Here is a 14533-nt window from a genome sequence, read left to right as displayed (position 1 = left end):
CACCAACCAAGTGCCAAACAATGCGTTGCTTTCCATTAGACGGCGACGGTAACCGGCCTGATCCTAGTTTTTTCTAAAGAAATGCTCTATGGTCTACAATTTGCCCAATTCGGTCAACGCATTCTTCGCTCACTTTTCAACTAAAAATTGACAGGAAGGCATCACCAGTTTCTGACGTGTGTTCTGCGACGCCGGCCTTATTAAAGTTCACCGGGCCGACAGTGCCGTCCAATTCGGAAAAGCCCGACGCCGCGCGCGGCAATTTCAGACCTCACCAGCCACCACTCGCCGGACTCCGACGAGGCAAGCTTCACCAACCCCCGCCTCCCGAGCGCCCTATTTAAATCCGCCGTTCCCGCTCGCTCCAGCAACCCACACAACGCAAGCTGCAGCTACTAGCTCCAACTAGTTGCATCAGCTACACAGGCAAGGCCGCCTCAGCACCGAGAGCCAAGTCGATCGCCGCAGCAATGGCGTCCACCAACAGCTGGACCCTCGAGATCGCGTCGCCGGTAGCCGCGCCGCGCCTGTTCCGCGCCGCCGTGACGGACTGGCACACCCTGGCCCCCAAGGTCGCCTCCCACGTCGTCGCCAGCGCCCACCCCGTCGACGGCGAGGGCGGCGTCGGCAGCGTCAGGCAGTTCAACTTCACCTCCGGTAAGTGTCCGCGGCACGCCCAGATCGCTATGCTCTCGGCCGATGCAGAGACAGCTGACGGCGCGTGACGCGTGATCGCTCCTCTTGCAGCCATGCCGTTCGGCTTCATGAAGGAGAGGCTCGACTTCCTGGACGCCGACAAGTGCGAGTGCAAGTCGACGCTCGTCGAGGGCGGCAGCATCGGCGTGGCCATCGAGACAGCGGCGTCGCACATCAAGGTGGAGCCCGCGGCCGACGGCGGCAGCGTGGTGAAGGTGGACTCCACCTACAAGCTGCTGCCGGGCGTGGAGGTGAAGGACGAGATCGCCAAGGCGAAGGAGTCGGTCACCGCCATCTTCAAGGCCGCCGAGGCCTACCTCGTCGCCAACCCGGACGCCTACAACTAAAATCAATGGAACGGGATGCCATTGCCTTTCCAATACAGCTTGCAGTTTTTTATGTTCCTTTTTTTTATGCAAAATAAAGCTGCTCTAAGCAGCGTGTCAGCACTCAGCAGAGTGATGTGGTGTGTGGAGTGTGGGTTTGAGATGTTAAAAGTGGTTTGTACGAAGCTGTCGCTGCTTGATCATGTATACTCTTGTTTTCTACGGGAACTAAAAGGTTACAAACTAGACTGCACGGACTACTCTGTTTTGAGATTCTTTTCAGGTCTGACCCAATAAAAAATATTTGCTCGTTTCGAACTGATACATGCAGCCGGTGTTTGTTGATGCCTAAAAACCTGTGGTATACATGTTAGTTAATCTCCACATCGGTCCAGAATATGTCATCTTACAATGAATCTTACTACTACTACTTTCATGTCAATCAACATGCGGCGCGCTACAAAAATAGAAAATTTCTCAAGTTTTTTTCTAAAAAAACATATATGACCATCAATCCGGTATACAATTGAGTCATCATTGATAATAATAGCCATTGAATATATAGAAGAACTAGGCGTATAGCCTGCGCATTTGCGCGGCTAGTATTGAAAATTCAAAAAATTGCATGTCGTTGTATCCTTACTTAAAGGTTATACTATTTTTTTACCATACATCATCCTGTTCATTATGGTAAATTATGTCTTATTGTTGATTACAAAAATTCAACTATAATATACTTATAATAACAATTTGATTTGTTGAGCTTTAATAATATTATACAGATAATTATTCTTATTTTTATTTTATTTTGATTGATTGTTGTTATCTTTAGTTTTTATTAATAGTATATATTTGTAACTGATACATAGCTAAATCATATTTTATATTTAATTTTTTATAATGGCATTGGTCAGTGATTTTTAATTAGGCACATGGGTATTTAGGCTAATTTTTATCGTAATGGCAGTGGTGGGTAATTTTTATTTTTCTATTTTTCTCCGATTAACGTGAAAATTTCTAGGCCTTGAGAGCGAACGTGGAGGCTCCGTTTGTTGGCCAAATAATAAGATAATAGATATATACAATAATATTTTCCAAAAAAATAACCATCTCTAAAAATAGTCTAAACAAACAAACTACATCTATATCGAAATTACCCACCTATAAATAACCTAAAGTATTCCCCAATCTTCATTTAAATTATCCACATATGTCACCATAAATGGGTAATTTAAAGTAACCCACAAGATCTGTATTTAAATTATCCACACATGTCATCATAAAAGGATAATATAAAGTATCCAACGAGATATGTGTCCGCAGTCATTGAGAATAACCTAAAGTGATGCCCTAATTCTGCATCTAAATAACCCACATCTATTATTCAAAAAATATCCAAAGTACAGCCATATGTGATTTCAAATTACCTAATTCTGCCATTACTATTGTAGAAAATATTAACTCAATGTACACATGCATGACGTGTCACCGCCATGTTGACCATGTGTATAAATGTATTCAGAAATGATGACGGTTGACAGTCAAAATTGGCACATGCCGAGGCCGACCGGCCTGACCGGTCGGGCCGACCGGTTAGACCGGTCTGGTCTGTACAGTCCGAGTAGAATTAATATTTTTGTAAAGAGTCCTCATGTAATCCTACTCGTGAAGGGGTACATCTTTCCCGGCCTATAAATATAAATGCTAAGTCCGATTGAGGTTATTCCCAATCGAATCAATCAAAATATCGCATTACTTTTTGTCTCTCAAACCCTAACCTTTTCCAACCCTAGATTGCTTTCTTTCTTCGTCTCTACGGCGTTTGAAGACATTCTGAGTGGCTTGCCGACCTCAGGACAACCCTACGTTCACGAGCTCCGACGGGGTCCCTCCCGAGCTCGCTGTTCTAGGTTTCCGGCGACGCCCTGCTTACACCGGTCAGACCGGTCGGCGGCACCGGACAGACTGGCCTGCCCAGGGTTTCGCGGGTGTTGATCGTTTTGACGATCGTTCGCGCGTTCTAGCGCAATCGAGTGTGTTGGCGCAATTCTGTGTCAACATATTTTTTGGCGACTCCGCTAGGGAACAGATTAATCTGGTTTAAAATCGATCTAATCTAGCTTCTCCGAGAAGATGGGTACTCATGGTGAAATCCACAGCGACAACATCATCAAGGCAACCATGGAGAAGCTCACTGAAGACGAGCGCCAGGCCTACCTCATCGCTGAAGAGCACTTGAAGGAGCACTTCCTTCAAGGATTCAAGAAGGAGCGAGGGGGCCTATTCAAGAGGGTTGGGGAGTTTGTGATGCCATCCTTCAAGCTGAACAAAGACAAGATTGAGGCACTTCCTAACGACCCCTCTGAGTTAGTCAAGCAATTCTCTCTTATGGTAGATTCAAAAATATCTGCTGCACAAGTGCCGCGGGAGAGAGTTTTGCTGGGCTTAATGATCAGATTAAGGCACTAAAAAAGGGCAAAAGCGTCGAGGATGGCACTTATATTCCAGAAGCAAATTCGGCTGGTGCATCTGTTACCCAAGATTAATTCTATGTGATGCCGCCGAACTCGTTCCCAGGGCAGACCCCAATGCCATCTATTGTCCACGCGCCATCAGTCCAACCGGTCTCGTCGACCGGTCAGACCGGTGCAGGCGGTCAGACCAGTCTTACAACCGGTCAGCCCGGTCTGATGGGGCAGTACCCAACGCCCTCTACACCGCACACTTCCATCCCTAGTTCGGCCGTCCTTAGCCGAACCAATGAGATAGTGATGCATACGGGACCTCATGCTACGTCATAGCAGGGATCTGGACCTCACCGAGAACCGATTCCTAACACTAACATGGCTTACACCGGTCCTACCACACAACGCGTCGCATCTTCTTTGCATGCATCGGCCAGTAATACTTATCAGGCCGATTTCACTAGATTCAAGGAAGATTTGGCTGGTGTGCTTAAATCAAAACTTGGGATTGATATGGGTGGGTCACGTTTATATCAAAAGCTATACCCTCCTGAGTCTGATTTTGTTTCATATCCTGCTGGTTGGCGTGTTCCTGAGTTTGTTAAGTTTAATGGGGATGATTCACGTATAACTTGGGAACATGTTAGCCAATATGTCTTGCAATTGGGAGAAGCGGGTCTTAACGATGCTTTGCGTGTTCGCTTATTTTCTTTATCTTTGACTGGGACCGCTTTCTCTTGGTTTTTCTCGCTTGCGCCGGGTTCTATTTTGAATTGGAATCAATTAGAGAGCAAATTTCATGATCACTTCTTTAGTGGGGAAGTTGAAATTAGATTGCTAGACTTAACATCATTAAACAAAACCGAGATGAATCGGTTTTAGATTATTTCCAAAGGTTTAAAACTTTGAAAAACCGATATTTTAATTCATCTCTTTCGGAAAAAGATTTGGCGGATTTGGCATTTAATGGCTTGCGATCTTATTTTAAAGAGAAACTTGAGGATTTTGATTTCATTACGGTTAATCATTTGCAAATGCGAGCTGTTGGTGTTGAATTTAAATATAAAAATTCTAAAGATTCCTTTAAACCTCATCGGTCCAACACACATGTTGTTTAGAATGATTCTGATTGTTCGGACGATGAGGAAAAGGGAGTGTACGCCGCTAAGTTTGTTTGGCCATCAAAGGACAAACCTTCTACATGTCCTTCACTTAAGCCGGTTCAAAAGAATTGGCAAAATGAGATGAAGTTTACTTTTAATGTTTCCAAGTGTGATAGGATTTTTGATGAATTGCTTAAGCATGGAAACATTCATTTATCTCATGCTATACCGCTGCCGGAAGAACTAAAAAGGCATGCATATTGTAAGTGGCATAATTCTTTCTCGCATGCTACTAAAGATTGTAATGTTTTCCGTCGACAGATCCAATCGGATGTAGATGAAAGACGATTGGTGCTTTCTGAGATGCAAGTAGACAAGACTCCCTTCCCTGTCCACACTTTGGAACTGAATAATCCAAAGGTTCTCATTCGGCCGAAGCAAACCGAAGGGGCTCGAGGGAAGAATGTGGTGATTGGAGATCCGAGGCCGATGAATGCAAATGACAAGATTCTGGCCCGAGAAGTCGTTGCTGAGAAGACTCCTGATGGGAAGCCGACTTTGAGGATTTTTGTTAATGCTCCTAAGCCCGGGGGGCAAGCAAGTTCATCCAGTCAGCCTGATGTCCAGGCGCAACCGATCAGACTGGTTGCATCAACCGGTCAGATCGGTCCGACCGGGTCCAACGATCGGTCAGACCGGCCCAGGGAGCAGCCCCGAACTTTCAAGCCGAAACATCCGGAAGAGGGTACTTGGAAAACAAAGGTGCCAAAGATACAAGGAAGACGTGCAACTCAAGGACCTACCTTTGGACAATTGCTGAACAAGTATACTAAAGCCGTTCAACAAGATCAGCCATTAAAAAAGAGACCTCGCTCACCGCCACGTCGAGGCAATGCTTCGCCTCCAAGGAGGGATTTCGTCAGGCGTAGGAATGATCATCCACAGTTTCCTCCACAGAAGGTGTATGCTACTATGCCTTGGTCCCCACCGGCATCAAATGCGGTAAATCCGGTGTGGGAGCATGAGGGGATTTGACTTCAGTGTTTTTCGATGCCATACCCACCACCATATCAGAGGGAGGAAAGACCCAGGACACCAGTACACGACCAATTGGGGCCACATCAACCTGGTCCAGTGCCACAACCCCAACCGGTCAGACCGGTCTCAGCAGAGACCGGCACAATTTGTTCCTCCGCGAGTTGAGTATCGCGTGAAGGAAAAGAAGTCAGAGGTGCAACCAGAAGCTACTCCAGAGAAGGCTAAAGCCGATACTGTTGTCCAGATCGGCGAGATTAAAGTGGTTGTGCAAGATAAGGGTGAGGAGCCGATGGTGATTGATAAATTGACTACTTCTTCTACTCCTCCTGTCCAGAAACCTTTTACTGCTAACAATCATGAGGCTGGTGGCAGCAAGGTGGCGGACAAGTACCATCAACCCTGTTGGTGTCCCGAGGGGTTGACGCATACCCAAAAGAGGAAGCTCCAACGTCTTCGCATTAAGTTAAAGAGGGAGCAGGAGGCAGAGAAGACGAGGGATGAGTACTTCAACAAATACAGGCCCATGATCCCTCAAGGCAAAGTATGGCAGGCCAAGACGATTGACCAGCCATTAGTAGGACCGGTCGAACTGACCCCGACGATCGGTTAGACCGGTTCTCTCGACCGGTCAGGCCGCTCTGAGCCACCAGTCAGACCGGTTGAGCCCAGTGCAGAGAGTACAGCCGAATCAGCGGTGCCTGTTTTGGTTTCTCGTGTTGATGAACTGGAACTGGCTCCTCCAGCAAAGGAAGAAGAGGAACTGGTGGATTACGAGGCATCTCCGGAGCACAGCAATTTGGAAATTAATGTTGTGCATATGTCTTTGGATTACCTCATAATTCCCGAAGAGGAGGTAGCTCACCTTCAGTTTGGGCCTCGCAATGCTGTGTTCCAGAAGCCCAAGGAATCGGATAACCACTTGAAGGCCCTCTACATGAGGGGACATCTTAATGGAAAACTGATTTCTCGTATGTTGGTAGATGGTGGGGCTATTGTAAATCTTATGCCCTACTCATTGTACAAGAAGCTTGGTGGGAAGGACGAGGAGCTGATCAAGACCAACATAACGGTTAGCGGCGTGGGTGGAGGTGATCCCATTGGTGCCAAGGGGGTTGCGTCCATGGAGTTGACCGTTGGAAGCAAGACGATTGCCACAGCCTTCTTCGTCTCTGAGGTGCAAGGTAACTTCAGCTTAATACTCGGGCGTGATTGGATTCATGCCAATCAATGTGTTCCCTCTACCTTGCATCAGTTTCTTATTCAGTGGATCGGCGATGAGGTCGAAATTGTACCTGGTGATGCTTCTTTCTTCATTGCTACCGCTGATTCCAACTCTATTGGTGCCAATGACAACATCAAGTGTTTATCGGGCTTGGATCTGTCCGATTATGAGCTTATCAGTTGCACCAAAAAGGGTTTTGTTCCTGCTACTCTGAAGCCGATGGAAAATCGGCTAAATCATTTAATGTTGTAAAGATGAGTCCAGCAGATGAATCAGGTACAACCGGTCAGACCGGGTCCCGCGACCAGTCAGACCGGTCCTCTTCGGATCGGCCGCCAGAGCCGACCGGTCTAACACAGAGTAGCCCCAGCAGCGCATTGAGCACTATCGGGCACGTACAAACGATATGTGCGAGACTATTAAAGAGTCAGAAGATATGGACAAGCTGGGCCAAGGTTTTACGTCGGCTGATCCTTTAGAAAAGATAGATTTAGGTGATGGTACTATACCTAGACCGACTTTTGTAAACAAGAATTTGTCGGCTGAGTTTAAAGCCGATTTAATAGAGTTACTGAAGGAGTATACCGATTGTTTTGCTTGGGAGTATTCTGAAATGCCGGGATTGAGTCGTGATCTTGTTGAACATCGCTTACCAATCAAAGCCGGTTTTAAACCTTATAAGCAACCGGCTAGACATTTCAATCCTAGTATTTATGACCGAATTAAAGAGGAGATTAATCGATTATTAGATGATGGTTTTATTCAGTCTTGTCATTATGCAGATTGAATTTCTAATATTGTGTCCGTTGAAAAGAAAGATTCAGGCAAGATTCGTGTTTGCATTGATTTTAGAGATCTCAATAAAGCTACTCCCAAGGATGAGTATCCTAAGCCTGTAGCCGATATGCTAATTAATGAAGCATCGGGACATCGTGTTATTAGCTTTCTTGATGGTAACGCGGGTTACAATCAAATATTTATGGCCGAGGAAGATACGTCTAAAACGGCCTTTGTGTGTCCCTAATTTGTTGGTTTATTTGAGTGGGTGGTTATGACTTTTAGTTTAAAGAATACCGGTGCAACTTATCAGAGGGCTATGAATTTAATCTTCCATGATTTGATTGGTGTCATCTTGGAAGTGTACATTGATGATATTGTTATTAAATCAGCCGGTTTGAATTCTCATTTAGCCGATTTAAAACTTGCTCTTGAAAGGATGCGTCGGTATGGTTTGAAGATGAATCCACTCAAATGTGCTTTTGGAGTATCGGCTGAAAAATTCCTCGGTTTCATTATTCATGAGAAGGGTATAGAAATTGATCCTAAAAAATTGAAGCTATGAAGAAAGTTGAGGCTCCTGCTTGCAAGAAAGACTTGTAAAAGTTTTTAGGCAAGGTAAATTACTTGAGAAGATTTATTTCTAACTTGTCTGGAAAGATTGATGCTTTTACTCCTATTCTTCGGTTAAAAAATGAAGCCGAATTTACTTGGGGGGGACAGCAAGAGGCATTCGAGAAAATTAAATATTACTTGTCTTTGCCGCTGGTTCTTAAAGCACCTAGGAGAGGTGTTCCTTTTAAACTTTATATAGCGGCCGAAGATAAGGTTATTGGAACTGTTTTGACTCAAGAGACCGAAGGGAAGGAGTATGTTGTTACTTATATAGGCCGACGACTTATTGATGCGGAAACAAGATATACTTTTATTGAAAAGTTGTGCTCGTCTTTATATCATGCTTGTACTAAATTGCGACACTATCTACTATCTAGTACATGCATAGTAGTATGTCAAACCGATGTGATAAAATATATATTGCAAAAGCCGATTTTGAGTGGTAGAATTGGCAAGTGGACATATATTTTGATTGAATATGATTTGGCTTGTGAACCTTTGAAATTTATGAAAGACCAAATCGTAGCGGACTTCATTGTTGAGCATCGAATTAATGATGAGCATGATTTAGAAATCGGCCATATTTTTTGCACACCACGAAAGCTTTATTTTGATGGATCGGTTTGTGATGATGGGAGAAGAATTGGTGATGTTCTTATATCTCCAAGTGGTGATGTTTTTGAGTTCTCAAACTGATTAGAAGAATATTGCACAAATAATCAAGTTGAGTATGAAGCATTATTATTTGGCTTGGAGATTTTATAATCTATGGGCGTGAAACATGTTGAAGTTTTTGGTGATTCGCTTCTCGTTGTGCAGCAAGTATCCAAGGTATGCCAATGTTATAATGGTTCATTAAATGCATATCTTGATAAATGTCTCGATATTATTTCTTATTTTGATGAATTTGTTATAAGACATTTGTCAAGAGAAGAAAATGGACAGGCTAATGCTTTGGCTCAACAAGCATCTGGTTATAATATTAGAAGAGGAAAATTCAATATTAATAAGCCGATGCAAATCGAAGCCAAGTTGCAGGTTCTGGACGAACCGGTCAAACCGGTTGACGCGACCGGTCCAGCGACTGGTCTAACCGCCCAGGCTGCAGAAAATACCAATTTGGCCATAAAGCTGGCCGAAGATCAGGATTGGAGAGTTCCTATAATCTCATATCCCAAAGATCCGGGTCGTGGTGCAGAGAGAAATATTCGGCGTGCAACGTTTAAGTATATTTTAATTAATGATGAACTTTATCGTCGAACCGCCGAAGATTTGCTTCTCAAGTGTTTGGACTCGGATCAGGCCAGAGTTGCTATGGGGGAAGTTCATGAAGGCATCTGTGGTACTCATCAATCGGCTCCTAAAATGGAGTGGTTGCTTAGGACCCATGATTTCGGATTGCTTTAAGTATAATAAAGGACGCGAAGAATGTCAACGGTTTGGAGATTTGTAATTCGTACCTGCTGCATCATTGCATTCTATCATTAAACTATGGCCGTTCCGAGGTTGGGGTTGGATTTTGTTGGACAAATTAATCCTCCATCTTCAAAGGAGTATCGCTTCGTGTTGGTTGCTACTGATTATTTTACTAAGTGGACCGAAACAGTTCCTTTGAAGAATATGACACGTAGAGAGGTGATTGAGTTTATAACCGAGTGTCGGTACCTCTGGACTAGGGTACCCCCTCTTGCTGTGCCAAGACTCGTAGTTATCCATAACTACGCCCAAAGGAGCTGAGCAACCGGACCCCTGGGTCTGACTCCATCTCATCGGATCAACGATCTCGGACCCGCATCCCGCTCGGGGTCGGGTCCGGTGTCACCACGTGTCCCGGAGAAGGAAGCACTCAGACAAAACAGCCGGGGGCCCCGGACCTCCCACGGGGTCCCGGACCCCCATATACTATCCGGATCCCTCGGCAGGGAGGGAACAGACCCCGCCTGGGGGGGTCCGGAGCCGCCACGTGTCCGCAGACGCAGATACGCGCGTGACTGCCAAGCTTCCTCGGGAAGACTTGGCCACCTACCGCATTCAATACGGGAGACGATAAGAGCGCTCTGCCACAGCAGAACCCGAGGAGACTTTCGCCAGGCTGTACTGTTGACCGCGCGTTACCAAGATACACTGTACAGCCGCTGGCGCCACTCACACCGCGCACGTCAGTCTGCTACACCAGTTAGACACGACAACTCGGCGACAGAGTATCATAACGCCTACACGATAGACCCAACAGTCTACGCCGCAACCTACACTGCCTCAACAGGTGCCTCGCCGATGAGACAGGAGAAGACCCCCCTCGGCCAGAGAGTCTACAGGACGATGAAGTGTATCCGGCAAGAGATTCTACATCACTGTAGCACCACTACTGTCTAGTAAAATATACATCCTTGTTGGGCCCACCTGTCGGGGTCGGACGCCTGTGTACGCGTCCTCCTTGCTCTATAAAAGGGAGACGCCCGTTAGAGGAAGGCGGAGGTCGAAAGAGGGACTTGGGGGCAGAGGATAGACTCATTCATTCCTAGTGCAATACACCACACAGTGGACGTAGGGTATTACGCTCCGGCGGCCCGAACCACACTAAATCCGTGTGTTCTTGCGTTCTTGCCCCAAAACTAGATCGGCCTAATAGCTTAGCACTTCCCCGAGTACTCCCCCTCTGGGATTAGGCGGGTGCGTTCCGCCACCCGGCTGTGGGTACCCTAAAAAGCCCGCGACACCGAGCATATTATTCATAGATTTGGTATTCCTCAAACTTTGACTACGGATCAAGGTTCTTCATTCATATCAAAAGGGGTGCGTGCATTTATCGAATCTTACAAGATCAAATTGTTCAATTCATCTCCATATTATGCTCAGGCCAATGGATAGGCCGAGTCAAGCAATAAGATTTTGATCAAGCTTATTAAGAAGAAAATAGAAGAAAATCCTAGGAGGTGGTATGAAGTATTATCTGAAGTGTTATGGGCTCATCGCATATCTCGTCATGGTACTACTAAGGTTACCCCTTTTGAGCTTGTGTATGGTCAAGAAGCCGTTTTACCCGTTGAGGGTTGAGGTAAATCTGGACGCTTATAGATTGGCTAAGCAAAACGATCTTTCCGCCGTTGATTATTATAATTCAATGATGGATAATATTGATGAGGTAACCGACAATCGTATGAAGGCTTTGACGGAAATTAAAAAGGACAAGCTTCGGGTTGCTAGAGCTTACAACAAGAAGGTAAAAGATAAATCTTTTCGGGTTGGAGATCAAGTTTGGAAGACAATATTGCCTCTTGGAATGAAAAGCAATAACTTTGGTAAGTGGTCACCAAGTTGGAAGGGTCCATATAGAGTTATTAAAGTTATCTTCGGGAATTCTTACATGATGGAGACGCTGCAAAGGAGATCGACTACCTAGAGCTATCAATGGGAAGTACTTGAAGAAATTCTACCCCAGCGTGTTGCAAGATGCATGAAGAAAAGATGGTCGGTTTGTGAAAATCGTCCTTAGCAATATTTTTTAGGCTCTAGTGTTGTATAGAATGCTTCTGTTTTGCTTTTTAGCTTGTAAACTCACTAAAAAACAGGGGGGCATATGTTGACAGCCAAAATTGGCACCTGCCGAGGCCGACCGGTCTGACCGGTCTAGTCTGTACAGTCCGAGTAGAATTAGGGTTTTTGTAAAGAGTCCTCATGTAATCCTACTCGTGAAGGGGTACGTCTTCCCCGGCCTATAAATATAAAGGCTAAGGCCGATTGAGGTTATTCCCAATCGAATCAATTAAAATATCGCATTACTTTTTGTCTCTCAAACCCTAATTTTTTCCAACCCTAGATTGCTTTCTTCCTTCGTCTCTACGGCGTTTGAAGACGTTCTGAGTGGCCTGCCGACCTCAGGACAACCCTACGTTCACGAGCTCCGACGGGGTCCCTTCCGAGCTCGCTGTTCTTGGTTTCCGGCGACGCCCTGCTTACACCGGTCAGACCGGTCGGCGGCATCGGTCAGACTGGCCTGCCCAGGATTTCGCGAGTGTTGATCGTTTTGATGATCGTTCGCGCGTTCTAGCGCAATCGAGTGTGTTGGCGCGATTTTGTGTCAACAATGACAATATTGATTTCCTTGCTAAACACATCGTTCAAACTAAAGGTTCAACTAGACATATCAAACACATATGAAGATGTGATGCAAAGTAAAAAAAATACATGTGTTACTGTGGATGAGATAGTGTCTAGAGTAAATTATGTCTTCCAGCAAGAAAAATCGATTTTGATTCTTACATATAGTGCATGTTTTTTGTGAATTTCTAATACCTAGACTATGTTGTCTAAAGTTATTAGCCAGTGCGGAATCAAAATTCACAAATTAAATGCTATTACATTAAAAGTACTACTATGTCGCTCTGAGCCTCTGATTTGTTAGTCTGCTCAGTTTGTACAGCTGCACTCCGATCACTGTCCCATGTAGGAAGGGGTTGTAGAAACCGTGGCCTGATCCAATGTAAACTCGTCATTTTGTTTGCTATTTTTTTCTTTGTACAATCCCACTAACCAAGTGCCTAACAATGTCCTTGCTTCCAGCTAAACTTTGTAATCACACCAACCCAAGTGCCAAACAATTCCGTCAACGCATCATTCGTTTTTCAACTAAACATTGACAAGAGGGCGACACAGCTTTCTGACGTGTGTTTGGCGACGCCGGCCTTATTAAACATCGACGACAAAGCTCGCCAAATTTTGAAAAAGCCCGACGACTCGCGCGGCAGCTTCAATCCAGGCCTCCACCACACGTCCACACCAGACACCGCTCGCTCAACTCCCTCCAACAAGGCAAGCCTCGGCCCTCAGTGCCTCACCAACCGCCTTCCAAGCCTCCTATTTAAATCCCTGGCTGCCGCCCAATTCGGTAACACAAGCAGCAGCAACAGCAGCAGCTCCAACCATTCGCATCAGCTACGCAGGCAAAGGCCTCAGCACCGAGAGCCAAGTCGATCGATCGCAGCAATGGCCTCCTCCGCCAACAGCTGGACTCTCGAGATCGCGTCGCCGGTGGCCGCGCCGCGCCTGTTCCGCGCCGCGGTGCTGGACTGGCACACCCTGGCCCCCAAGCTCGTCGCCGAAGTCGTCGCCAGCGCCCACCCCGTCGAGGGCGAGGGCGGCGTCGGCAGCGTCAGGCAGTTCAACTTCACCTCAGGTACGTTCCTGCCATCGAGATCATCCGAGCCGAACATGTCGCCGCCGATCAACCAGCCCCCTGATAGCGTGTGACCATTGCTCTCGCGTGCAGCCATGCCGTTCAGCTTCATGAAGGAGAAGCTCGAGTTCCTGGACGCGGACAAGTGCGAGTGCAAGTCCACCCTCGTCGAGGGCGGCGGCATCGGCGTGGCCATCGAGACCGCGGCATCGCACATCAAGGTGGAGCCCGCGGCCGACAGCGGCAGCGTGGTGAAGGTGGACTCCACCTACAAGCTTCTGCCTGGTGTTGAGGTGAAGGACGAGATCACCAAGGCCAAGGAGTCGGTCACCGCCATCTTCAAGGCCGCCGAGGCGTTCCTCGTCGCCAACCCGGACGCCTACAACTAAACTGAAACCAATGGAGTGGGATCAGATCTCCCTATGTATCATTCATGTGTGTTTTCTTTTCTTCGGCTAAAATAAACTGCTCCACGTTGGCAGACAGAGCACGGAGCAGAGTGTTGAATCGAGAAGTGTGTGTTTTCGCTACTTGCAGCGAACAAAGTGGTTTGGTTTGTTTGATGCAACGACGTTTGATTTAGCAAGTCGTATACCTTCGTGCTAAAATCTTTAAAGTTGGATTTTCCATCGCCAATGTAAGATGTTCAGAATATTAACATAGGCTAAAAAAACAACACTCTGACTTACAATATTTGTAAAACTGTTAAACCTCTTTCCCTCCTCTTAAATGACAAGCAGTGCTCCTGCTAACTTTTTAAAAAAAAGACTTACAATATTTGTAAAATACTACATACTATTTTAATTAGAGAAAGTTATGTATTATGAAATGATTTTTATGATGAATATATTAACACCGACAATATGTTGTCGATCTCATGTTAATGGGTCGGCTGAAAACAATTTGACTGGCTATAATCCTAAAACGACCTACATTTGAAGCCGGAGCTAGTATACTACCATGAAAGCATATGTATATTTCATCACCAAACAAAGTAAATCAAGGGTTTGCATCAGAGACCATTCATTTCACACCGGAAGTTTAGTAGGAACTCAATCATCATATACACGAATCCCTTACGGTCTCGTCACTCGTTATTCTGATCTGTAGAATTGGGA

The 14533-nt window shown here is 45.8% G+C and overlaps 2 protein-coding genes across 2 annotated transcripts; both read left to right on the top strand.

The window, feature by feature from the left end:
* The first annotated feature begins 375 nt into the window (after nucleotides 1-375).
* On the top strand, nucleotides 376-1282 carry LOC120652669 (pathogenesis-related protein 1-like). Its single transcript, XM_039930549.1, has 2 exons — nucleotides 376-657; nucleotides 748-1282. The coding sequence occupies exons 1-2, from the start codon at nucleotides 471-473 to the stop codon at nucleotides 1041-1043; spliced, it is 483 nt and encodes a 160-aa protein (XP_039786483.1). The 5' UTR covers nucleotides 376-470; the 3' UTR covers nucleotides 1044-1282.
* Nucleotides 1283-13131: 11849 nt separating this feature from the next.
* Nucleotides 13132-14023, top strand: LOC120652667 (pathogenesis-related protein 1-like). The gene is made up of 2 exons (XM_039930547.1): nucleotides 13132-13415; nucleotides 13509-14023. The coding sequence occupies exons 1-2, from the start codon at nucleotides 13226-13228 to the stop codon at nucleotides 13802-13804; spliced, it is 486 nt and encodes a 161-aa protein (XP_039786481.1). The 5' UTR covers nucleotides 13132-13225; the 3' UTR covers nucleotides 13805-14023.
* The last annotated feature ends 510 nt before the right edge of the window (nucleotides 14024-14533 follow it).

Source organism: Panicum virgatum, chromosome 9K, assembly GCF_016808335.1.
Source record: "Panicum virgatum strain AP13 chromosome 9K, P.virgatum_v5, whole genome shotgun sequence".
NCBI classification, from domain to species: Eukaryota; Viridiplantae; Streptophyta; class Magnoliopsida; order Poales; family Poaceae; genus Panicum; species Panicum virgatum.
Note: the sequence above shows the minus strand (reverse complement) of the source record. Positions and strands in the feature narration are given on the sequence as shown.

What these genes read in the sequence shown, in the direction of transcription:
- LOC120652669 (XM_039930549.1), top strand. Translation starts at nt 471, where the DNA reads ATGGCGTCCACCAACAGCTGGACCCTCGAGATCGCGTCGCCGGTAGCC. An exon ending in GCAGTTCAACTTCACCTCCG is followed by an intron (nt 658 to 747) that starts GTAAGTGTCCGC and finishes CTCCTCTTGCAG; the next exon opens with CCATGCCGTTCGGCTTCATG.
- LOC120652667 (XM_039930547.1), top strand. Translation starts at nt 13,226, where the DNA reads ATGGCCTCCTCCGCCAACAGCTGGACTCTCGAGATCGCGTCGCCGGTG. An exon ending in GCAGTTCAACTTCACCTCAG is followed by an intron (nt 13,416 to 13,508) that starts GTACGTTCCTGC and finishes TCTCGCGTGCAG; the next exon opens with CCATGCCGTTCAGCTTCATG.